Source organism: Oncorhynchus gorbuscha, linkage group LG04 (assembly GCF_021184085.1).
Source record: "Oncorhynchus gorbuscha isolate QuinsamMale2020 ecotype Even-year linkage group LG04, OgorEven_v1.0, whole genome shotgun sequence".
Lineage (NCBI taxonomy): Eukaryota > Metazoa > Chordata > Actinopteri > Salmoniformes > Salmonidae > Oncorhynchus > Oncorhynchus gorbuscha.
Window position 1 is genome coordinate 35,220,605 of NC_060176.1, and position 24,874 is coordinate 35,245,478.

The window sequence follows — 24,874 nt, forward strand, 5'->3', positions numbered from 1 at the left end:
TGGAGTTTAGAGCCAAATTTAATGTTTTTGTTTCACTGTCTAAATAAATACTTAGGGGAGTGTACTGTACAGTATGTTAACTTTCTATGTATATTTTTCTGAGAGGATATTCTTGCATTCATGTTTTACCAAAACAGGTAAGATTTATCAAAGTCACCCAGGCGGTGGACTTCAGAAGGGCAATGGCTTTCTACAGGACACTGCTAGCGGGCTACAGGCCACAGGCTTATCTTCTCAACGCTCCATCATCGGTAAGACGGCTACCATGCTGCCCCCATCTGGCTACCAACCCAGCTATGGCAATTACCAGAACTGCACCATTGTCCAGTCTCATCTGCCCTACTCCAATTACGGAACCTACGTCACGCTGGCGCCCAAAACCCTCATCTTCCCCGTCTTTGTTCAGGTTGGCTCTTTTGTTTTATTAATTAGTGTTATTACATGATCATGTTTTTCTTGAGCTGACTGGTGGGTCTGTTGTTGTTGTTGCTGTCAGTCATATTTGTCCCTTGGCTGAACTGATCAGATGCATGATTGTGGTGTCTGGATGAGAAGCAAGTAGAAGACTATCAAACTGACAGCAGGGTAGTGTTTGAGGTGACGTTGTAGCAAAACATATCAAATTGTTGTGGAACGCAAAGCGAAAACGATTGTTTCTTATTTGACAAGTTCCAACAGTACCTCCCCATTTGACTGTTTTCTTCCCTTTCGGGCCTAGTGAACATGACCCAGCATTAGTGAGATTCATGATTGTGATCATTTAGCATCCGATTTAAACTCGACCTAAGAGGTTTGATTTCAGAGAGATAGAAAGATAGACAAAATCATATCCTGTGTGTATATATCCTAACTTGGTAGAGCATGGTGCTTGCAACACCAAGGATAGTAGGTTGATTCCTGCTGGGGCAAATCATACAAAAAATTGTATGCACGCATTACTTTAAGTCGCTTCGGATAAAAGAGTGTACTAAATGGCATATTCAGTAGATATGATATCAAATCATGCATTATTAGCACAGGGGTGTTTACTGTTGTGTTCTCTCTTGTAGCCCCTGGAACTGTGTAGCGAGCGAACACTTCTTCTCTCAGAGGAGATGATCCTGCATGAGAGCCAGTGCATGTCTATCAAGGTACAACATCCTTTCTCTTCTGTTGTGTCATTTACGCTGACACTTCACATTGTTGCTCTTCTACCTGTGTCATTACACTGTAATGACATGGTTAGATTATTACATAATAGTTTAGCCGTAGCTTTGTAATTGCGATGAAGTTGAGTGGTTCTTGTTTTTGCACCAGTGGAATAAGGAACAGTCCCTATTCTTCTCGTGCAATTAAAAAAAGCTAAACTTTGATTCTATTCAATTATAACACAATTACTGAATTACCATTGTAATACCAAGTAACGTAATGTTAGAATAATGACCACATAAGGTATGCACAACAATTAACATTGACATTTCCTACAAATACGCCTTTTTTCTTTAGTCTTGGAATTTGTTGAATAGTTATATTTCCTACATTATTGGTCTGCCTTTGCACCAGAGTCATTTTTCAGCACAAATGTCAATTTTCTCTGTCAGGTTTCTAGTTTGTTCCAGTGACACCCCATAGAGAGATGCAGTATTATTAGGACGGATTAAACATTACCTGGTAAAACCCAGATCCATATCACTGAACAATGTGTGAGAAATAGAATGCTATGATTGTGTCCCAAATGCCATCCTATTCCCTATGTAGTGCACTACTTTTAACCAAGTCACGTAGGGCATTGGTCAAAAGTAGTGCACTATAGGAAATATAGTGCCATTTCGGATGCATTGATATGGGTCTATTTAATGGTGATGTAGGATACACAGAACTTGATAGTTACTTCTCAGATACAGACTGACGGTTTATGATAAAGTAATACAAATGTGTGCTGCCTTTTCACCAAGAAGAAAGGAGATGGCTGGATTTGATGTGTCTTACAGTAAATTCAGCAAAAAAAGTAACGTCCCTTTTTCGGAACCCTGTCTTTCAAAGATAATTCGTAAAAATCCAAATAGATCTTCATTGTAAAGGGTTTAAACACTGTTTCCCATGCTTGTTCAATAAACCATAAATAATGAATGAATATGCATCTGTGGAACGGTCGTAAAGACACTGACGCTTACAGACGGTAGGCAAACCCATCGTCGGTAGACCAAACAGGACTGGTAAAAAGTGCTCTTCACTGGCGAGTTGCAGTTTTGTCTGACCAGGGGTGATGGTCGGATTCGCGTTTACACCAAGGCCTGTACTCTGGAGCGGGATTGATTTGGAGGTGGAGGATCCGTTATGGTCTGGGGGCGGTGTGTCACAGCATCATCGGACTGAGCTTGTTGTCATTGCAAGCAATCTCAACGCTGTGCATTACAGGGATGACATCCTCCTCCCTCATGTGGTACCCTTCCAGCAGGCTCATCTTGACATGACCCTCCAGCATGACAATGCCACCAGCCATGCGCTTGTTCTGTGTGTGATTTACTGCAAGACAGGAATGTCATGGCCAGCGAAAAGCCCGGATCTCAATCCCATTGCAAGAGTGGGGTAACATCTCACAGCAAGAACTGGCAAATCTGGTGCAGTCTATAAGGAGGAGATGCACTGCAGTACTTAGTATCTGGTGTGGCCACCAGCTGCATTGACATTTTGATTTTGACCCCTCTTTGTTCAGGGGACATTCTTCCATTTCTGTTAGTCACATGTCTGTGGAACTTTTTCAGTGTATGTCTCAGTTGTTGAATCTTGTTATGTTCATACAAATATTTACGCAGTTGACAGTGAGAGGAAGTTTCTTTTTTTGCCGAGTTTACATTTTATGGTCCATTTTAGTTTATAATACATTTTTATTAGCCGGGATTGTCCACTGAGTAACACTTGCCACTGTTTTCCAGGCAGTCCTGGAACAGTATTTTAAGTTAGGCATATTGTCTCAGCTTAGCTTTGCTTCTCTTCAACAGTGCGCAGATGTATATATTTCATGGTTCTGTTATTTTTTTTAAATGTTATGCTATACATTATTACAGTCGGGTCCATAATTATTGACACCATTGATTAAGATGAGAAAAAAAGACTGCATAAAATAAATAATACAAATACTGTGCTATATTGCATGCAACAACCACAAAAAGTATATTATTTTATACTACTGCAATTGCTTAGAGACAGATTTTGTTTAACAAGTAGTAAAAAAAAATCTTAAAAAGATAGGAGTCAAAATGATTGCCAACCCAGTTTTCAGTAATCCAAGCACCCTGACAGCACTGAGCCTTTTTCTAAAAATGTTTTATGAGATTAGAGAACACTCTAAACAGAATCTTTCCAGATCCTTGATATTCTTTGTCTGTGCTTGTGGACTGCCCTCTTTTTAATTCAAACCACAGGTTTCAATGGGGTTCAAGTCCAGAGACTGAGATGGCAAAAGAGTACCACAGTATGAGTCATAATGCCCATTAAACCTAGCGGTTAAACAAGGAAATAGTTCCAATGGTTTTTCCACCATAAATTTTTCCCATAGGGGATTTTTAGAAACTCTTAAAATAAGGGTTGTGTTTGGTGTAGGCTTACCCTGGCGTGACGTTTTGATAACTGTGTAAATCTCTCTAGTAAAAGGTGACTTTCTTTATTGCGTTCTCTTTATTTTCAAACTTTCCCGCAAGTTATTTTGGCTGCTGTATTTAACATTCAGCAAACGAGCAAATTTGCATTCCTCTTCGAAAAGTCTATTAGTATAAGAAAGGCAACAAAAAAAATGCTACTCACTGTCTCATGCTCGTTGTGCAGGTATGGAGGAGACCCGAAAAAACACAAACAAAAGCTCCAAAAATACCAAAATACAGTGCATTCAGAAAGTATTCAGACCCCTTGACTTTATCCACATTTTCTTACATTGGGGCTATATTCAAAAATGTATCAAATTTAAAAATGTTCCTCATCAATCTATACACATTAACCGATAATGACAAAGCAAAAGCAGGTTATTTAAAATGTTTGCTAATTTATTAAAAATTGAAAACCGATACCTTATTTACATAAGTATTCAGAGCCTTTGCTATACGACTTGAAATTAAGTTCAGGTGCATCCTGTTTTTCCATTGATCATCCTCAAGATGTTTCTACAACTTGATTGGAGTCTACCGGTGGTAAATTCAATAGATTTGACATGATTTGGAAAGTGTCACGCCCTGGTCTTAGTATTTTGTGTTTTCTTTATTATTTTGGTCAGGCCGGGTGTGACATGGGTTAATTATGTGGTGTGTTTTGTCTTGTTTTTTTGTTGTAGGTATTGGGATTGTGGTATAGTGGGGTTATCTAGAAAAGTCTATGGTTGCCTGAAGTGGTTCTCAATCAGAGGCAGGTGTTTATCGTTGTCTCTGATTGGGAACCATATTCAGGCAGTCATATTCCTTGAGTGTTTCGTGGGTGATTGTTCCTGTCTCTGTGTTAGTTTGCACTAGATAAGGCTGTTTAGGTTTTCACGTCACGGTTCTTGTTTTGTATTGTTCGTGTTTATTCTTTTATTAAACATGAATCAAAGTAACCAAGCTCCATTTTGGTCCTCCTCTCCTTCATCAGAAGAAAACCGTAATAGAAAGACACACAAAAGGCTCATGACAGCCCAATTGGAGTGTGCCAAAATTCACCTAAAGACTCTCAAACAAGATTATCTGGTCTGATGAAACCAAGATTGAACATTTTGGCCTGACTGCCAAGCGTCACATCTGGAGGAAACCTGGCACCATCCCTACGGTGAAGCATGGTGTTAGCAGCATAATGCTTTGGTGATGTTTTTTAGCGGCAGGGACTGGGAGACTAGTCCGGTTTAATGAAAAAATGAACAAAGCAAAGTACAGAGAGATCTTTGATGAAATCCTGCTCCAGAACGCTCATAAGTCTCTAAATGTCCTTGAGTGGCTCAGCCAGATCGCGGACTTGAACCCGATCAAACATCTCTGGATAGACCTGAAAATAGCTGTGCAGCGATGATCCCCTTTCAACCTGACAGAGCTTGAAAGGATCTGCAGAAAAGAATGGGAGAAATACAGGTGTGCCAAGCTTGTAGCATCATACCCAAGAAGACTCTAGGCTTTAATCGCTGACAAAGGTGCTTTAACAAAGTACTGAGTAAAGTGTCTGATACTTTTTCATTTATTTATTTGTTATTTTATTTATTTCAACTGTATTTAACCAGGTAGGCCAGTTGAGAACAAGTTCTCATTTACAACTGTGACCTGGCCAAGATAAAGCAAAGCAGTGCGACACAAACAACACAGACTTACACATGGGATAAACAAACGTACAGTCAATAACACCATAGAAAAATCTATATACAGTGTGTGCAAATGTAGTAAGATTAGGGAGGCAAGGCAATAAATGGGCCATAGTGGTGAAATAATTACAATTTAGCAATTAAACACTGGAGTGATAGATGTGCGGAAGATGAATGTGGAAGTAGAGATACTGGGGTGCAAAGGAGCAATAACAGGAGCAAATAACAATATGGGGATGAGGTAGTTGGGTGGGCTATTTACAGATGGCTGTGTACAGGTGCAATGATTGGTAAGCTGCTCTGACAGCTGATCCTTAGTTAGTGAGGGAGACAAAGGACTCCAGCTTCAGTGATTTTTGCAATTTGTTTCAGTCATTGGCAGCAGAGAACTGGAAGGAAAGGCAGCCAAAGTAGAAGTTGGCTTTGGGGATGACCAGTGAAATATACCTGCTGGAGCGCATGCTATGGGTGGGTGCTGCTATGGTGACCAGTGATCTGAGATAAGGTGGGGCTTTACCTCGAAAATACTTATGACCTGGAGCCAGTGGGTTTGGCGACGAATATGAAGTGAGGGCCAGCCAACGAGAGCTTACAGGTCGCAGTGGTGGGTAGTATATGGGGTTTTGGTAATGAAACGGATGGCACTGTGACAGACTACATCCAATTTCCTGAGTAGAGTGTTGGAGGCTATTTTATAGATGACATCGCCGAAGTCCAGGATCGGTAGGATAGTCAGTTTTACGAGGGTATGTTTGGCACCATGAGTGAAGGATGCTTTGTTGCGAAATAGGAAGCCGATTCTACATTTCATTTTGGATTGGAGATGCTTAATGTGAGTCTGGAAGGAGAGTTTACAGTCTAACCAGACACCTAGGTATTTGTAGATGTCGACATATTCTAAGTCAGAACCGTCCAGAGTAGTGATGCTAGACGGGCGGGCGGGTTCGGGCAGCGATCGGTTGAAGAGCATGCATTTTGTTTTACTTGCATTTAAGAGCAGTTGGAGGCCACGGAAGGAGTCCTGTATGGCATTGAAGCTCGTCTGGAGGTTTGTTAACAGACTGCCAGAGGTCCGGACAACCGGCCCTCCGATTTGACACACTGAACTCTATCTGAGAAGTAGTTGTTGAACCAGGCTAGGCAGTCACTTGAGAAACCAAGGCTGTTGAGTCTGCTGATAAGAATGCAGTGATTGACAGAGTTGAAAGCCTTGGCCAAGTCGATGAAGAAGGCTGCACAGTATTGTCTCTTATCGATGGCGTTTATGATATAATTTACGACCTTGAGCGTGGCAGAGGTGCCCCCATGACCAGCTCGGAAACCAGATTGCATAGCGGAGAAGTTACGGTGGGATTCAAAATGGTCGGTGATCTGTTTGTTAACTTGGCTTTCGAAGACTTTAGAAAGGCAGGGTAGGATAGATATAGGTCTGTAACAGTTTGGGTCTAGAGTGTCTCCCCCTTTGAAGATGGGGGTGACCGTGGCAGCTTTCCAATCTTTAGGGATCTCAGACGATACAAAAGAGAGGTTGAACAGTCTTTTTTTTTTTTTTTTATTTATTTAACCAGGCAAGTCAGTTAAGAACATATTCTTATTTTCAATGACGGCCTGGGAACAGTGGGTTAACTGCCAGTTCAGGGGCAGAACAACGGCAACTACGCTGCCGCCCCAGGGCTGAATTATCAAATTCCTCCCTACTCGTCTGTACTTGGAAATGTCAGAGGATGGAAGTGATATGAAGGATGAATTTTTTAGTAATAGGGGTTGTGCATCCATTGCGGAGGATAATTTAAGAGAGAGAGGGTCCCGATTGTCTAGTCCAGCTTATTTGTAGGGGTCCAGATGTTGCAGCTCTTTCAGAACATCAGCTATCTGGATTTGGGTGAAGGAGAAATGGGGAGGCTTGTGCAAGTTGCTGTGGGGGGTGCAGAGTTGTTGACCGGGTTAGGGGTAGCCAGGTGGAAAGCATGGCCAACCATAGAAAAATGCTTTTTGAAATTCTCGATTAACGTAGATTTATCATGGTGACAGTGTTTCCTAGCCTCAGTGCAGTGGGCTTTACAGTAACTTTACAGTTACCCAGTACTTTTTGCCGTTTGTGTTATAGGATGCAAATGTCTTTGAAAAAGCTATCCCTTGCTTTCCCAGCTGCCTGTGTATATTGGTTTCTAACTTCCCAGAAAAGTTGCATATCGCGGGGGCTATTCGATGCTAATGCAGTACGCCACAGGATGTTTTTGTGCTGGTCAAGGGAAGTCAAGTCTGGAGTGAACCAAGGGTTGTTAGTTCCACATTTTTTGAACGGGTCATGCTTATCGGGGCGGCAGCGTAGCCTAGTGGTTAGAGCGTTGGACTAGTAACCGGAAGGTTGCGAGTTCAAACCCCCGAGCTGACAAGGTACAAATCTGTCGTTCTACCCCTGAACAGGCAGTTAACCCACTGTTCCCAGGCCGTCATTGAAAATAAGAATGTGTAAGAACTGACTTGGCTGGTTAAATAAAGGTAAAATAAAAAAAATTAAGCTGTTGAGGAAAGCACTTTCAAAGAGTAACCAGGCATCCTCTACTGACGGAATAAAGTCAATGTCCTTCCAGGATACCCGGGCACGTCTATTAGAAAGGCCTGCTCGCTTTAGTGTTTAAGGAAGCGTTTGACCAGGGACGCAGGCAATAAGGCAGTGATCGCTGAGACTTATGTCAATGTGATATTTCAGTTCAAATTTTTTAAACAAATTTGCTCAAATTTCTAAAAATCTTTTTTTGCTTTGTCATTATGGGTTATTATGAGTAGATTGATAAGGGGACGACGACGATGTAATCAATTGCAGAATACGTCTGTAACGTAACAAAATGTTGAAAAAGTCAAGGGGTCTGAATCATTTCTGAATTCATAAGCATTCACATCCCTGTTAGAATTACCTTTGGCAGTGATTACAGCTGTGAGTCTTTCTGGGTAAGTCTGTAAGAGCTTTGCACATCTGGATTGTACAATATTTGAACATTATTATTTAAAAAAATATCAAGTTTAAGTTGGTTGTTGATCACTGCTAGATCTTCAAGCAGATTTAAGGCAAAATTGTAAAAAGTTTTGGAAAGCAACTCTTGTGTATATTTGGCCTTGTTTTAGGTTATTGTTCTACTGAAAGGTGAATTTGTCTCCCAGTTTCTGTTGGAAAGCAGAGTGAACTAAGAATTTTGCTGTGCCAAATACTCTAAAACAAGGTTGGAGCTGGTGTCTCAAGATGTCTCAAGTTGAGGGAGAGTGTGATTGGCATCTGTCCAACAGATCCGTTGCCAGAGAATTCAATGTTAATTTCTCCAACATATACCAGCTCCAACCTTGTTTTAGAGTATTTGGCAATACATCCAACCAGCATCACAACCGCAGACCGTGTGTAACAACGCCAGCCTAGGAGGTCCACATCCAGCTTCTTCACTTGTGGGATCATCTGAGACCAGCCATCCGGACAGCTGATGAAACTGTGGGTTTGCCCGATCGACTTTCTGCAAAAATTGTCAAACTGTCTCAGGGAAACTCATCTGCGTGCTCGTTGTCCTCACCAGGGTCTTCACCTGACTGCAGTTAGACTTCATAACCATCTTCAGTAGGCACAGATGTATCAGGCAGATGGCATTGTGTGGGTGAGCGGTTTGATGATGTCAACGTTGTGAACAGAGGTGTCCTGTGGTGGCGGTGGGGTTATGGTATGGACAGGCAGGCATAAGCTATGGACAATTAACACAATTGCATTTTATTGATGGCAATTTGAATGTACAGTGATACCGTGACGATATCCTGAGGCTCATTGTCGTGCCATTCATCTGCCCCATCACCTCATGTTTGAGCATGATAATTTACATGTCGCAAGGATCTATACACAATTTCTGGAAGCTGAAAATGACCCAGTTCTTCCATGGCCTTCATACTCAGACATGTCACCCATTGAGCATGTTTGGGATGCTCTGGATTGACATGTACGACCAATATCCAGCAACTTCGCACAATCATTAAAAAAGAGTGGGACAACATTCCACAGGTCACAATCAACATCTTGATCAACTCTATGCGAAGGAGATCTGTCACCCTGCATGAGGCAAATTACTGGTTTTCTGTTCCCCGCCTCTACCTTTTTTCAAGGTATCTGTGACCAACTGAAGCATCTCTGTATTCCCAGTCATATGAAATCCATAGATTATGGTCTAATGAATTTATTTAAATTGACTGATTTCCTAGTATGAACTGTAACTGTGTTTATTTTTGTTTTGTGTACTACGCTCTATGACTCAGTGCCTTGCCCTCTGTCTCCCCCTGAAGGTGACATTGCTCATCTACACAGACCTGATGCTGCTGACTAGGGAGGATGAGGCAGGCCACTGTAATGTGCTGCAGAGCCCCCTGTACCTCCACCAGCTCCGCCTGCGGGATGGTGAGCACACACACACACACACGAAATACACACGAGATACACATAGTGCACACACACTTACAAACACGCCTGTGTTGTGTTTTTGTTGGCTGATGGGACCTCTTTGTGCTGGAGGGATGGGGCTGGTTGGATTTGGGGACTGTGGAGGCCTCAGTGACTTTGGAACTGGAGCTCAGCTGATGCCCCATTGATGCCTTGTCTGCTTTGAACAATGGACTTGTCTCCAGCTCCGACGAGTACAGAGGCAGGCGGGGGGGGACGGGGGGGGGCTGTGTATCCTTGACCTTCCTGTTACACTCCATAGCAGCACTGGATCTATGTGGGAATGTACTACAGGGCTGAATTATCAAATTCCTCCCTACTCATCTGTACTTGGAAATGTCAGAGGATGGAAGTGATATGAAGGATTAATTTTTGGATGAGGCGATCAATGGATAAACAATGTCTATTTAAGGATGTGGGATTTGCTGTCCGTTTCTCTATGCTGTGTGAGATGTCTTTTTTTCTCTCATCCCGTACAGTTCCTGCTGATGTTTTGAGGTTGTACATCATCCACTGGACAGAGGTAAACATGAATTAACTTTTGTAATTTGTTTTTAATTATTTGACTTATTATTTACAAATCCAACAATGTGTGTCTGGTGTCCGGGGGGTTTTGAATAAGAAAGCAAGAAGACAAATTTCCATACAAAATACAAATACTGTATTATGTTGCAGGTAAAACCCAAATGCAGACTGCATTGAAGTAACAATGTTCATTACAGGGGCAGGCAAAAGACAGGCCAAGTCAGGCAGGGGTCGATAATCCAGAATAGTGAGTAAAGGTACAGTACGGCAGGCAGGCAGGCTCAGGGTCAGGACAGGCAAGGGTCAAACCAGGAGGAAGAGAAAAAAAGACTGGGGAAAAGCAGAAGCTGAGAAAAAAAACGCTGGTTGACTTGACACACAAGACGAACTGGCAACAGACAAACAGGGAACACAGGAATGGAGACAAGGACAGGTGAAGCAGAGCAGGGCGTGACAGTACCCTCCCCTCTAGGGACGCCACCTGGTTGAGCGGGTGTCGGCATTGGAATTAAGAGATGAGGCCTGGGTCCCTAGCAGAGACCCAACACCTCTCCTCCGGGGCATAACCCTCCCAGTCAACCAGGTACTGCAGTCCGCTGCCCCGAGGTTGAACCTTCAGGAGACTTATCACCCTGTACACCGGTTGGCCGTCGATGAGACAGGGGAGAGGGGTGGGCCTGGAAACAGGAGACAAAGGACTGTGAGACATGGGTTTACATCTAGACACATGAGGGCGAACAGCAGAGGGGCTAATGATTTTGGAGCAGGGGGGTGGTCTCGGCTTCAGGCTGGTCGGTTGGTGTTGCGGAAGCGAAGTGACCCAGGCCTTACTGAATCTCTCCAGAAGGTCCTGGTACTCTGCGGGAATGGCAGAGGGGTCAGGGAAATTTTCAAGCCCCCAGGAAGACGTCCTGGGGCAGGCAGAGCTGATTTCAGGCAATAAGCGTGGCAGAATGGGCTCCAGTCCATGAGGGCACCAGTAGACCAGTCAATCGAGGGATTGTATTGCTGGAGCCAAGAGAATCCCAATACCACAGGAACTTGCAGAGACTTAATTATCAGGAATTGGATCGTCTCGCTGTGGTTCCCCGAAAACTCGTAGGTTGATGGGGGTGGTATGGTGGGTGACCCGGCCTATAGAGTGCCAGTACAGCACTTTAACATTCATGGGAATGGAGAGGGGTTGACTAGGGATGCCCAGCTCAGATGCCAGAGTAACGTCCATAAGACTCATATCAGCCCCCACGTCGATGAGTATCTGGAGAAACTTGGACTGGTTGCCCCACATTCAGGGTAGCATGGAGAGGGGGACGAGTAGGGGGAGAAGCAAAATTGTCCTTAAGACCCACCAGAGTACTCATTCCTACCAATGAGCTAGGTCTCTTGAAGGGACAGGTAGACACATTGACCAGCAGTACTGTAATACAGACAACTCTGGGTGTTAAGTCTGCGTACGCGTTCGGCTGGAGACAGCCTAGCTCTACTGAGCATCATCGGCTCGGGAAGAGGTAACTCGGCAGACTTCGGAGGCTCTTGGAGGCACTCTGGTAAACTCAGATCCTCTCGGGGGCATAGACGCCGGGAACTTCCAGAGTTGATCAGATACAAGGTGGGATCCTTGAGTGAGCGATTGGGATCGCAATCAGACCTCTTCTCCCTCCTATGTTCCCGTAGCCGTCCATCGTTTCGGATGGTCAAAGCGATGAGTGAGTCGGTAGTTCCTGGCTGCAAGATCATCCTTTACCTCCTCCGATAATCCGCGCAGGAACATGTCGAACAGCGCTTCCGGGTTCCAGGCACCCTCCGCTGCTAGCGTGCGGAAATCCAGCTCATAGTCTGCCACACTGAGGGAGACCTGCCGAAGCAGGAGTAACTTCCGGGCAGCATCTCTTCCGGACACCGGAGTCTCAAACTTTTCTCCCCTCCACCATGAATACCTCCACACTGAGGCAGGCGGCTGATTGTTGCTCCCACACCGCCGTGGCCCAGGCGAGTGCCCTCCCAGACATCAGCGTAATAATGTATGCTATCCTCGAGCGGTCCGAGTGGAACGAAGGCGGCTGCAGCTCAAAAACGAGGGGGTACTGGGAGAGAAAGCGGGGTTCCCGGGATACCAGGGTGATTGCGCTGCTACCAGACAGGTTACCGAGGGGCTGGGAGGTTACCGTCATGGTACGCTGCCTAGTAGGCAAACCACAGAATTGCCCCCAAAATGTGTCCAATGCTAGGTTGTGACGTTCGGCCACGTCCTGGAACCTTTCCATCAGACTGCGTAGCAACTCCTTGTGCCTACCAATGGTGGCTTGGGAGGCATGAGGAGTTGGCAGGAGATGGCGTTGCGGAGCTGGACCAAGTCTGCTGGATCAGTCATGGCCAGTCACGTTTCAGGTAAGACCCAAATGCAGACTGTGTTGAAGTAACAATGTTTATTACAGCAACAGGGGCAGGCAAACAACAGGTCAGGCAGAGGTCGGGAATCCAGAGTAGGGGCAAAGGTACAGGACGGTAGGCAGGGGCAGGAAGAGTGGTCAGGCAGGAAAGGGTCAAAACCAGAAGAGAGAGACTGGGGAAAAGCAGGAGCTGAGACAAACCGCTGGTTGCCTTGACAAACAAGACGAACTGACAAAAAAAACAGAGAACACAGGAATAAATACACTGGGGATGATGGGGAAGATGGGCGACACCTGGAGGGGGGTGGAGACAATCACAAGGACAGGTGAAACAGATCAGGGTGTGACATACTGAGCTATATTGTATGATAAAAAAAATGTAGGAAATTATATTATTTTATACTAATACAATTGCTTAGAGAAAGATTGTTTAACAAGTTTAAAAAATTCAAAAATTATAGGCATCCCTAAAGATTCTTAGAAATAAATTCAAACAAGATTGAATCTGCTTTTACATTCTACTTTTTAAATATCTCTTTGTATGTTTATTGGATAGAGAGAGACAGGAGAGAGTGCTGAATTGGGTCTAATCCTGAATTAATCCTGGTTAAAAGTGCATTCCAGCCGGTGTCTATTCCAGAAGTTACCACCGGCTAAATCTATGACGTTAAAATGCCTATTTACTCTGTTCCATCTGACTGCCACGGTCTCATCAGCCCATTCAGGGAAGTTAAAAAAAGACTGAATGGGTAGGTCTCTAGCAACCGAACCAATAGAACAAATGACCAGCTGGCTTGGGTAGCAACCCTAGATGTGTTTTCGGGACTATATTTTGTGGAAGGATTAAATAGTATGAATAAATTCCATCAAAATAACAAACTCACAAATAAAAAGACTAATGGTTGTTGACTTTCATAAATCAGGCAATGGGTACAACAGAAATCAAATATACCACTTACCACTATTAGGACAACAATTAAGATGCTTAAAACCACTGGTGCTATGGTAATCTTGCCTGGTAAAGGACGCATGTGTACAGGGTTGGGTAGGTTACTTTCTAAATGCATCCATTACTGTTACTAGTTACCTGTCCAAAATTGCAATCAGTAACGTAACTTTTGGATTACCCAAACTCAGTAACGTAATCTGATTACCTTGTTACTTTCCGTTTATGAGGCATGCTTTTTCAATGCTGAATGTCAGGAGGGAAAACAAAGGTTTCAATGTATTTTTTCACAAACATCCTTTCTGAATTTAAAGGTCTACTGTCGCTTAAGAGCCGATTTCTCTGGTTTTAAATGGCCTAAATTGCATTGATATGAGCCAGAAACATTCATTATTGTGTAATTCAGCTCCTACTTGGGCTGTCAGTGGTAAAACTTGAGACTGGTGTTGTTGATAAGTAGCTAAGTTTTGTTTTATAGCTAGCTACTACATGTCATTATTTAATAGGCTATGCTGCTATGATACTGTGATGTAACTAGCTAAATACATATGCCTCTCCCTAACGTGTAATGTGAGAGGAAGATTTACCTAGCTAACGTTGCACCTGAAGACATGTTTGATGCATGTTGCCAGCTTGCTTTCAATGTTTCAACTCGAACTGGCTACTGTAAGATGCCTGCTAAATAATCAAGCAAACTAGCTAGCTAGCATTTGAGGGCTAACCCCAAAAAAGATGCCTAGTGGTTAGAGCACATAAAACTGAATTAGCTGACCATCTTGAGATGGGGAGAAGTCCTCAACTTGAAAACTTTGTTAGCTTAGCTAGCTTAGTTTACCGCGCTCTACTCACTACTACACTGACTTTTTTGTTGCGATTGAATAGCAAAGAAACACCCACATCAAACCACACCCTCAGTTAAAGCCGCATGAGTATTGATGAAAAACAAAGCCAAATCAGGATGTGCAGTCGCCCTTTTAAAAGTAATCCAAGAAGAAATCTATTTTTTCGAATGTATCAGTAATCTGATATTTTAGCTTGTAAAAAAAAAATGTAATCAGATTATGTAGCTGTGAACAAAGTATATCTTGTCCCCACGCACAGTGAAAAGGATGGTTTGGGAGGCAGTGAAAAGTCCAAGAGCCACAGGAGAATTACAGAACTTGGTTGCATCTTGGGATCACCAAGTTTCCAAATGTACAATTACACGCCACCTCTGAAAATAGGCTATTTGAAAGCAATACTATTTTTATTATTTATTTTATACAGTAATTTTTGCTTATCTTTATCAGTGGTCATTTTTGAGGTGACTGTATGTTTACAAAAATGTATGTTTACAAAAATATTTACACTGTGTATTAAGACTTGTTTTGACACATTGAATGCCGCATTCGATTCAGGACTAGCTCTTGTTTACAATAGACCACCTCAAAAAAGGCGGTCATTCCTCGAAAAAGGTTTCAAAATGTTTAGCTAAGGTTCTAGATTATTGTGTTGTAGGACAGCTGAGTTACTGAAGACCACGGGCATTCAACTCTCAGTAGTAAATGCGACCCCTATTTATCTGTGTTGTCTATTGTAGAGGAGTGAGTGCCTGTTCAGTCTGGAGGCGTACACGGTGGAGCAGAAGAGGCGGGTACATCTGTGCCTGCGGGAGAACATTGACAAGCATCTGGATCAGAGGGATACACTTGTATATGATCAGGTACACTGCCTACTAGGGTCAAATTGAAATGAACACCCTCCACTTATTTTCAACTTTCCCAAAATTCACAGTAGTTCCAGAAATTCTGGTTGGCGAATTCCATATTACCTGCTTATGCCCTCCTGATTCCTGGAATCTTTCAACCAGGATTTCTGGAAAACTAGGACATTTTTGGAAAGTTATGAACATTTTTCAACTTTTGCAATTTTCCTACTATCTGCATATCTGACTCCTCAGTTTTGACTAGCAACATAGGATTGTGAATATGTTTGTTTCTTATCAAGTCCATTCAAAGTCACACTGTGCACTGTCAGATGAGGCTAGAATTATACAAAAGTATATCCTTTTGAGAAAGGCAAGTTGAAGAATGGTTAACCTTGATCACATATGTAGTTATTTGGATCTGAGGGGATTTGTAGTTCAGGGATTCTGCACAATCCCACTGCAATGTAGTTATTTCAAAGGCACATTCGCTACATTCTAGATTGCCTCCAAAGCTAAAGCAATGAACCAATGATTTAATAGCTGAGAGTTGCCCCGCTGTGTGTTGACAGATGTTGGAACCAATGGCCGATGTCCATTGTGAGCTCGGTATCCTAAATCTGGGCCGTCAAGCCACCGAAGAGCCCTCCTCGTATGGCCCTTCCTCCAAACCCTACAGCATGAGCAGCCCGCCAGCCAATATCCCGAACCTCATCCCCCTGGTGGTGCGCAGCACAGACGACCTCGGACAGAAGTTGCCCCTCACGCCCCCCCCATGTACCATAGATAAAACCTGCAACAGTATGAGCCTTGAGAGAACGGGCATCTGGAAGGTGGAGGGAGACGAGGAGAGGCAGCAGGGTGAGGGAGAGAGCGCCACTGAGACGTCAGAGACAGCGTGTATGGGTGCGATACCTCTGTCCCCCTATCCGTCGTCCTCGCTCACAGTCCCTGACACGCGCTTCCTCGATCGCTCCTTCAACACAGAACCCATGGAAGAAGAAGAAGAGGAGGATGAGGAGGACTGTGACAAAGACGGCCTGGAACGTCGGAGCATCGGGGAATGCTCTCCCTTTAGGAAGCGGGGTGAGGGCGTGAGCGGTGGTGACGAGCCTAGGGTCCTCCACAGACGCACGCTTAGCGAGGGCAGTCTGCTGCAGGAGCTGCGCTCGCCACGTTTCATCTCCGACAGCACCATCCACCGCCTGGACAGAGGCCACGCTCCCCCACCGGGCGGCTGGATGCGGCCCTCCCCAAAGACCCTGAAGAAGGAGTTGACAAGGAACGGAGGCTCGGTGCACCAGCTCTACATGCTCCTCTCAGGGAGGAAGGTAAGTCTCTGCAATTACCACTGCAAGTAAGATGGCGGTGCTGTTCACCTCAAGATAAAAACTTTAGACTAAATATTAGCACTTCACATACTGGTGGGCAATAACCTTCCATCTGGATAACAAAACAAATCATGTATCGACAAATATTACGAAAACAAGGAACTTGACAGAGAGTAATGGACACAGCCGATTTAAGCTTTTCACCACCGGGAATGGTAAGGGTGAAAACAGATCTGTTAAAATCGATAAATGACAAACTGGGCATACTTGAATTAGTCAGTACAGATATAAAGGAGTTGAATGCAAGCCTCAACATGAGTGATGAAAAGCTGCGACAAACAAGCTTAAACGTCCGTTTAAAATTGAAACGGACGTTAATGAACTTAAAAAGGAGAACATCTTTCTGAGATTAGCCTTACTTGACATTCAGACTAGCTCAAATTTGCTTTCTTTAAAGATAAAATCATGGTTAAATGCCTGGGTAAAAGTCTTACTGGCACAAAAATAGGCATGAATGATCTGGTCCCGAAGTAAATTGCAGAACAGTGCAAAGTTCTGTACCCAATCTTCAAAGAGAATAGATTAAAAGGGAAATGTGTAGCTCTTGTAGTCGATAAACTGTATATTGATAATCAAATGTTCCGAGACACAAATACTACTCTATGGCGATTCTAAATATGACAAAGTTCCTATAGAGGAGTCGAATAATGGAACACCCAATAATAGCCATGATAGGGATTGTGAGAAAAATATATATACAGTGCCTTTGGAAAGTATTCAGACCCCTTGACTTTTTCCAAATGTTTTTACGTTACAGCCTTATTCTATAATGGATTAAATAAATACAAATCCTCAGCAATCTACACACAATAATACCCCATAATAAGTGCTTTGGACAAGATCCTTTCTGACTAACATTGAAAAGCAAGATTTGTTCTTCAGTTTCTTGGTGAAGATATTAATGTGCTGTTTAAAATTCAGCTTTTCATCTGACCAAATCCCAAGATATTTAAAAGGAGGTGACCCTATGAATTTGCTCAATCAATCAATCAATCTGCAATCTGTTAACTTTCAGGGAAGAGGATACCATAAACTTCAAGCACAAGTTTCAATTGGAAAAGCTGCCTTTGAATAACATCAAAAGCCAACTGTAAGTCCTGAAAATCCTTCTCAATATTAGCACTAGAACAAATAGTCATCAGCATACAGATGGAGAGTCAACATTCTTCCCTATCTAATTTATATACAGCATAAAAAGGATCTGACCTAAAATTGAGCCCTAGGGAACTCTGTTTGTAAGCCTTCGAAACTCAGATTTAATACCCTCCTGAGCTACACACTGTCATCTGTCAGAAAGGTCATTTTGGAACCAATCCAATGCATCAACACTTAAACCAACCTTTTTTTAGTCTATAAAACAGCAGGGCATGGCCAACAGTGTCGAAGGCCTTATATAAGTCAATAAAAAGTGAAACACAGTGATTTTTCTTGTCCTTTATTCTTTTCCAAAACTTTTTCCAGTGCAGACAGTTTAGATTTTTTTTTTTTTTCACCTTTATTTAACTTCTTGCGTCGAGCCATCCCGGGTCCGGGATCGTGAATACAGCCTCAAGCTCATTACCATAATGCAACGTTAACTATTCCTGAAAATCGCAAATGAAATGAAATAAATATGCTAGCTCTCAAGCTTAGCCTTTTGTTAACGATTTTCAAAAATATGCTTCTCAACCATAGCAGAACAAGCATTTGTGTAACAGTATTGATAGCGTTAGCATTTAGCATTAGCATTCAGCAGGCAACATTTTCACAAAAACCAGAAAACCATTCAAATAAAATCATTTACCTTTGAAGAACTTCGGATGTTTTCAATGAGGAGACTCAGTTAGATAGCAAATGTTCCATTTTTCCTGAAAGATTATTTGTGCAGGAGAAATCGGTCCGTTTTCTGCGTCATGTTTGGCTACCAAAAAAAAACGAAAATTCATTCATCCAAACGCCAAACTTTCTTCCACATTAACTCCATAATATCGACTGAAACATGGTAAACGTAGTTTAGAATCAATCCTCAAGGTGTTTTTCACATATCTCTTCATGATATATCATTTCTGGAAGTCTCCTCTCTGTCTCAATCACAGTGGATGAATGCGAGCAGCTTGGAGATTACGCAACAATTTCAACAAAGGACACCGGGCAGACCCCTGGTAAATGTAGTCTCTTATTGCCAATCTTCCAAATTGGATGCAGTCTATCACAGTGCCATCCGTTTTGTCACCAAAGCCCCATACACTACCCACCACTGCGACCTGTACACTCTCGTTGGTTGGCCTTCGCTTCATACTTGTCGCCAAACCCACTGGCTACAGGTTATCTACAAGTCTCTGCTAGGTAAAGCCCCGCCTTATCTCAGCTCACTGGTCACCATAGCAGCACCCACTCATAGCACGCGCTCCAGCAGGTATATCTCACTGGTCACCCACAAAGCCAATTCCTCATTTGGTCACCTTTCCTTCCAGTTCTCTGCTGCCAATGACTGGAACGAACTGCAAAAATCACTGAAGCTGGAGACTCATATCTCCCTCACTAGCTTTAAGCACCAGCTGTCAGAGCAGCTCACAGATCACTGCACCTGTACATAGCCCATCTGTAAACAGCCCATCTATCTACCTACCTCATCCCCATATTGTATTTATTTATTTATCTTACTCCTTTGCACCCCAGTATCTCTACTTGCACATTTAATGGACAAAATAATGGCTTTTCTTTCAAAAACAAGGAAATGTCTAAGTGACCCCAAACTTTTGAACAGTTCACAGAACTTTTGTGAAACAGCACAGTTAAAAATATATGGCAAATAGAAATCAAACTGGATGGACACCAAAAATAGATGGGAGATGTTGAGGATAGAGGACTAAAAACAAACAAAATACAGCCACGGTAAAATAGATTGTATCTGTAAAATATATATAGTATGTATAAGCTGAAAGTAGAGGCCTAAGTGTTGCTGTTCATTAGTTTACTTGAATTAGGGGAAGTGTGGTATGGTTAGTGGAAAATGATGAAGGAAAATATATTTTTTAAAGATGTAGATATGTGTTGAGATAATGCCAAGAGTGTGCAAAGCTGTCAAAGGCAAAGGGTGGCTGGCTACATTGAAGAATCTCAAATATGAAATATATTTTGATTTAACACTTTTGTATACTACATGATTCCATGTGTTATTTCATAGTTTTGTTGTCTTCACTATTATTCTACAATGTAGAAAATAGTACAAATAAAGAAGAAACTCTGGAATGAGGTGTGTCCAAACTTTTGACTGGTACTGTACTTGCTCTCTTCCTTATTTTTCTCTGCCTTTCATGTTCTAACTCTCTCTCTCTCTCTCTCTTTGTTTCTTTCTTTCCTCCAAGGTATGCAGTGAATCTGACTGTAACTGTGAGTTTAAACATGGCTGCACGAAAAAGAAGAAATCCATGAACCTGTAAGTCCTGAAAAAATGTGGACATTGGAAAAAAATCTCTAGCGGTCTTGACAGCATAATAGAAGAACTACAATGAATGATATCCGTATGAGTTTTGTCCCTAGGACATCTCAAATATACCCAGATACGGCACTATGACACATGATTGTCAAACAATTTTACCAGTAGGACATTTGAGTCACTACAGAGAATCAAATCAAATGTTATTTGTCACATACACATGGTTAGCAGATGTTAATGCGAGTGTAGCGAAATGCTTGTGCTTCTAGTTCCGACAATGCAGTAATAACCAACAAGTAATCTAACTAACAATTCCAAAACTACTGTCTTATACACAGTGTAAGGGGATAAAGAATATGTACATAAAGATATATGAATGAGTGATGGTACAGAGCAGCATAGGCAAGATACAGTAGATGGTATCGAGTACAGTATATACATATGAGATGAGTATGTAAACAAAGTGGCATAGTTAAAGTGGCTATTGATACATGTATTACGTAAGGATGCAGTAGATGATATAGAGTACAGTATATACTTATGCATATGAGATGAATAATGTAGGGTATGTAACATTATATTAGGTAGCATTGTTTAAAGTGGCCAATGATATATTTGACATCATTTCCCATCAATTCCCATTATTAAAGTGGCTGGAGTTGAGTCAGTGTGTTGGCAGCAGCCACTCAATGTTAGTGGTGGCTGTTTAACAGTCTGATGGCCTTGAAGCTGTTTTTCAGTCTCTCGGTTCCCGCTTTGATGCACCTGTACTGACCTCGCCTTCTGGATGATAGCGGGGTGAACAGGCAGTGGCTCGGGTGGTTGTTGTCCTTGATGATCTTTATGGCCTTCCTGTAACATTGGGTGGTGTAGGTGTCCTGGAGGGCAGGTAGTTTGCCCCCGGTGATGCGTTGTGCAGACCTCACTACCCTCTGGAGAGCCTTACGGTTGTGGGCGGAGCAGTTGCCGTACCAGGCGGTGATACAGCCCGCCAGGATGCTCTCGATTGTGCATCTGTAGAAGTTTGTGAGTGCTTTTGGTGAGAAGCCGAATTTCTTCAGCCTCCTGAGGTTGAAGAGGCACTGCTGCGCCTTCTTCACGATGCTGTCTGTGTGAGTGGACCAATTCAGTTTGTCTGTGATGTGTATGCCGAGGAACTTAAAACTTACTACCCTCTCCACTACTGTTCCATCGATGTGGATAGGGGGGTGTTCCCTCTGCTGTTTCCTGAAGTCCACAATCATCTCCTTAGTTTTGTTGACGTTGAGTGTGAGGTTATTTTCCTGACACCACACTCCGAGGGCCCTCACCTCCTCCCTGTAGGCCGTCTCGTCGTTGTTGGTAATCAAGGGCGCGGCTGGGGATGCCGTCTGGGCCTGCAGCCTTGCGAGGGTTAACACGTTTGGACAGACCTCAGCGTGGGAGCTTCTTGTTTTAGTTTCTGTCTGTAGGCAGGGATCAACAAAATGGAGTCGTGGTCAGCTTTTCCGAAAGGAGGGCAGGGCCTTATATGCGTTGCGGAAGTTAGAGTAACAATGATCCAAGGTTTTTCCACCCCTGGTTGCGCAATCGATATGCTGATAAAATTTAGGGAGTCTTGTTTTCAGATTAGCCTTGTTAAAATCCCCAGCTACAATGAATGCAGCCTCCGGATAAATGGATTCAGTCTCTGATGTCCCTCTGGAATGCTACCCTTGCTCGGATTTCATCAACCTTGTTGTCAAGAGACTGGACATTGGCTAAAGCCAATGTGGCCGTAGCTAAAGCCAATGTGGCCGACTGTGTTACTTTTATATATGTCACTGATTGCATCCCAAATGGAACCCTATTCCCTTATTTTGACCAGGATCCATCAGGACAAAAATATGTTTATATGTTTAAACAGCATATTTTTTGTTGGTTTTTCATTCAAATTATAAGAACATTTCATAAAATTCCACGTGAATTCACAGCAATGGTTTGGGTGTCACGGTGCGTCCCTTTCAGATGGTTACACATTGCACCAGTACTACCATTACTGTACCTCAATTCCCCCCCACCAAGTTTGCCTTTCGTTCTCAGAGTATTGCCATACAGGACTTTGCTGCTCTTGCTTGCCATTTTCTGCAATTTTCCAACTGTTAATGACGATGAAGTAGTGGTGGAGAGTGACTCCTGGCGCCGACTCCCGGTTTTTGTGTCAAGATAGCCGGAATCGACTCCTAAGATTCAGTATTTCTGGAACAGAAGAGACTGAATAGTTGCCATACTTCCAAGAACACAAACACTCGCAACTTTCATAGCGATTTAGCGAGGGACGGAGAGAGATGGGAGGGTCGGCCACCAGGCAGACAGAGTAAGAACCGTGCACTAGGCCTATCTATCTGCATCTTGCAATGGAATGCTGGGTCTTGGCTTGCAATGTCTCACAACTTCAGTAAAGCAGGGCCTATGATCAATGAATAAAGTCGTCCACAGAGAGGGAGGAGGGAGGCAGTGGAGGAATAAGGAGGGAGGATAAAGTGGAGAAGATTTTCACATGGTTGGAGGCAGATGCTTAAAATGTAGAGTGATAGAAAGTGGCCTTGTCAGCGGAGGAAGAGAAGGTACAGATGTGGGATCTTAACTTGATCACTTTTGTCGCAGAGAATCTTCCTGCTGCATCAGGAAATTCAAATGAGCCTTGTGAATCTCTGAAAATGAGCAGTTCTCCTCTCCATGCAGGGGAAGTCGAGTCATTGGGATCAGGGCTTTCTGTCAAGTAATATTCTCTCTTCAGTGTGCACATATAGTCCTACCATGTTCGTGTGGGTTTGATTCCAGCCAACACCCATCTGGCACAAATAACTCAAATCTACCCCGATTTACTTGATTAAGTTACACGTTTCAAATATGGACAGTCCGGGATATTTGACCCACAATCTTGATAAGAAATTACTATACCAGACACTTTTGGATAAGATAAATAGGAAACAAATAAAATATATATAGGCCACATAAACATTAGTTTACATTCATACAAAGTGTTGGATAAATTGCCACAGTAGATTTGGCATGGTAAACAAGGAAATATTTTTTTCTATTGTACAGCCCTTAGTCTGATCAAAAAGGGCTAAATTGTTCCAAGGGCAACACCTAGGTAACACTGACATCATTTTTTAGAGAGCGATAATGAGGTAACCAATAATGGTTGCAATTGTGATCAACTGTGGGGTTGAATTTAGCGAGGAAATTGATGGTTTAACGAGACATCAGCTGGCAATAATTTAATCTAGTGCAATTGATGGTTGAAATAAACCCTATGTTATTTGATTATATTCCAATAGGCTACCCGATAGCCTAGCCATGCGATAATTTCATTTGGGCCATCAGTTGATTGACAGATGTAGGCCTACTGTAGAATGATAAACTTTCCTCCAGTGTGGATGCTCACCCAAGTTTTGTAGTTATGTGACAGTGACTGCATGGAATTCAAATGAGGAGATAGGCAGGTGACAGAGGGAATAAAGAGAAAATCTTCACTAAGGAAAAAATGAGTAGCCATGTGCCACCACTGTGATGACCAGATGCTCTCAGATTATTAGAGCACACATAGTCAGATGACGAGATAGCAGCTGGTGTAGCAGTGTCTTCTGGGGTAATCCATGTCATGGCCAAAAGATGTATGGACAGAGCGAAGATTGAACACACACCCGCATCATTAGCAAAGAGAAAGAGCAAGCAAGCCTGTGCGAAGCTGTATTGCATTAGTGGAAACCAAGACTGTTCTCAGGGCAGGTCTGACTAGCAAAAGTTACTTTTCGTAGCAGGTTAGAATTTACGCAGCAGTTTTAACGTGGCAGGTATGGAGAATTAGGAAAGGGTTAGCTAAAATTGTCCCAGGCCTGCCCCGAAAACTGTCTTGGTTTTCACTAATACTATGCTGCCAGCACGATAGACAGAAGGGGCAGGCAGAAAGTACTGTGGTGTGCATATGTCTCGGTAAACAGTATCTCTTGTCTTGCATGCTTTGCAAATTCACCAAAGTAGGTCACAACTTTTCCCCCCCCATCTTTTCATATTGAAATGGACAGCTGCAACACAGGGAGATCGGCTGACATGACAAATTGTGGGTGCTATCCTCTTTGACCTCCTCTGGTTTCTTCTCTGTTCTTCAGCAGATGCAGACTCAATCACAATCATTACCAAATGTTTTTATCATGATATAACTACTCTCATTTTCATTCCCAAAATGATCTCTCCTCATTTTGGAGCAAGAACTGTGGAGACTAGAGACATTTGCTTTTTAATAAAAAAAAAATCTGTTATCTTCTTTTTGATTTACCTAGAATGTTGTTGTTTCATCCAAACCTTTTTCATTTTCTTCAAGCTGGTTATATAGCAGCATCATAGAATCTCTTAGCTAGCTCGACTCCATGGGTTATACTCATAATAAAAATATATGTTTTCCACAGGGCCAAAGACATGAAAAATCGCTTGACTTTCTTGAGGAAGAACGATTTCCATGGCAGCAACCCAACAAACGGGCTGGAGAAAGTCCTGAAGTCAGTCAAGTAAGAGCCTCCTTGTAAAGAACACGAATATGAGTTTCCCCTAGTTACAGATCTAGGACCAGCTTCCCCTCGTCCAATCCTGTCCTTAACCATTAGTGGTGGAAATGCATAACCGACCCAAGATCATCGTCTAGGGGCAACTTCACCCTCCACTGTAAAGCACACTCCATCCACTGGTGCATCCCAAGACCTCAGAAGAGGATACTGTAACTCAAACTGACTTCATACAC

The 24,874-nt window shown here is 42.8% G+C and overlaps 1 protein-coding gene across 5 annotated transcripts in view; it reads left to right on the forward strand.

Annotated features, from left to right (window-relative positions):
* Positions 1-24,874, forward strand: part of LOC124034002 (regulator of G-protein signaling 3-like) — an 81,307-nt gene that overhangs the window by 43,654 nt on the left and 12,779 nt on the right. For all 5 annotated transcript variants that reach the window (XM_046346605.1, XM_046346607.1, XM_046346604.1 and 2 more), the window contains 8 exons: positions 138-406; positions 1,050-1,130; positions 9,605-9,716; positions 10,238-10,281; positions 15,199-15,321; positions 15,876-16,634; positions 20,042-20,112; positions 24,546-24,644. In XM_046346605.1, the coding sequence (XP_046202561.1) occupies positions 138-406; positions 1,050-1,130; positions 9,605-9,716; positions 10,238-10,281; positions 15,199-15,321; positions 15,876-16,634; positions 20,042-20,112; positions 24,546-24,644 (1,558 nt within the window). The remainder of the gene's footprint in view (positions 1-137; positions 407-1,049; positions 1,131-9,604; positions 9,717-10,237; positions 10,282-15,198; positions 15,322-15,875; positions 16,635-20,041; positions 20,113-24,545; positions 24,645-24,874) is intronic.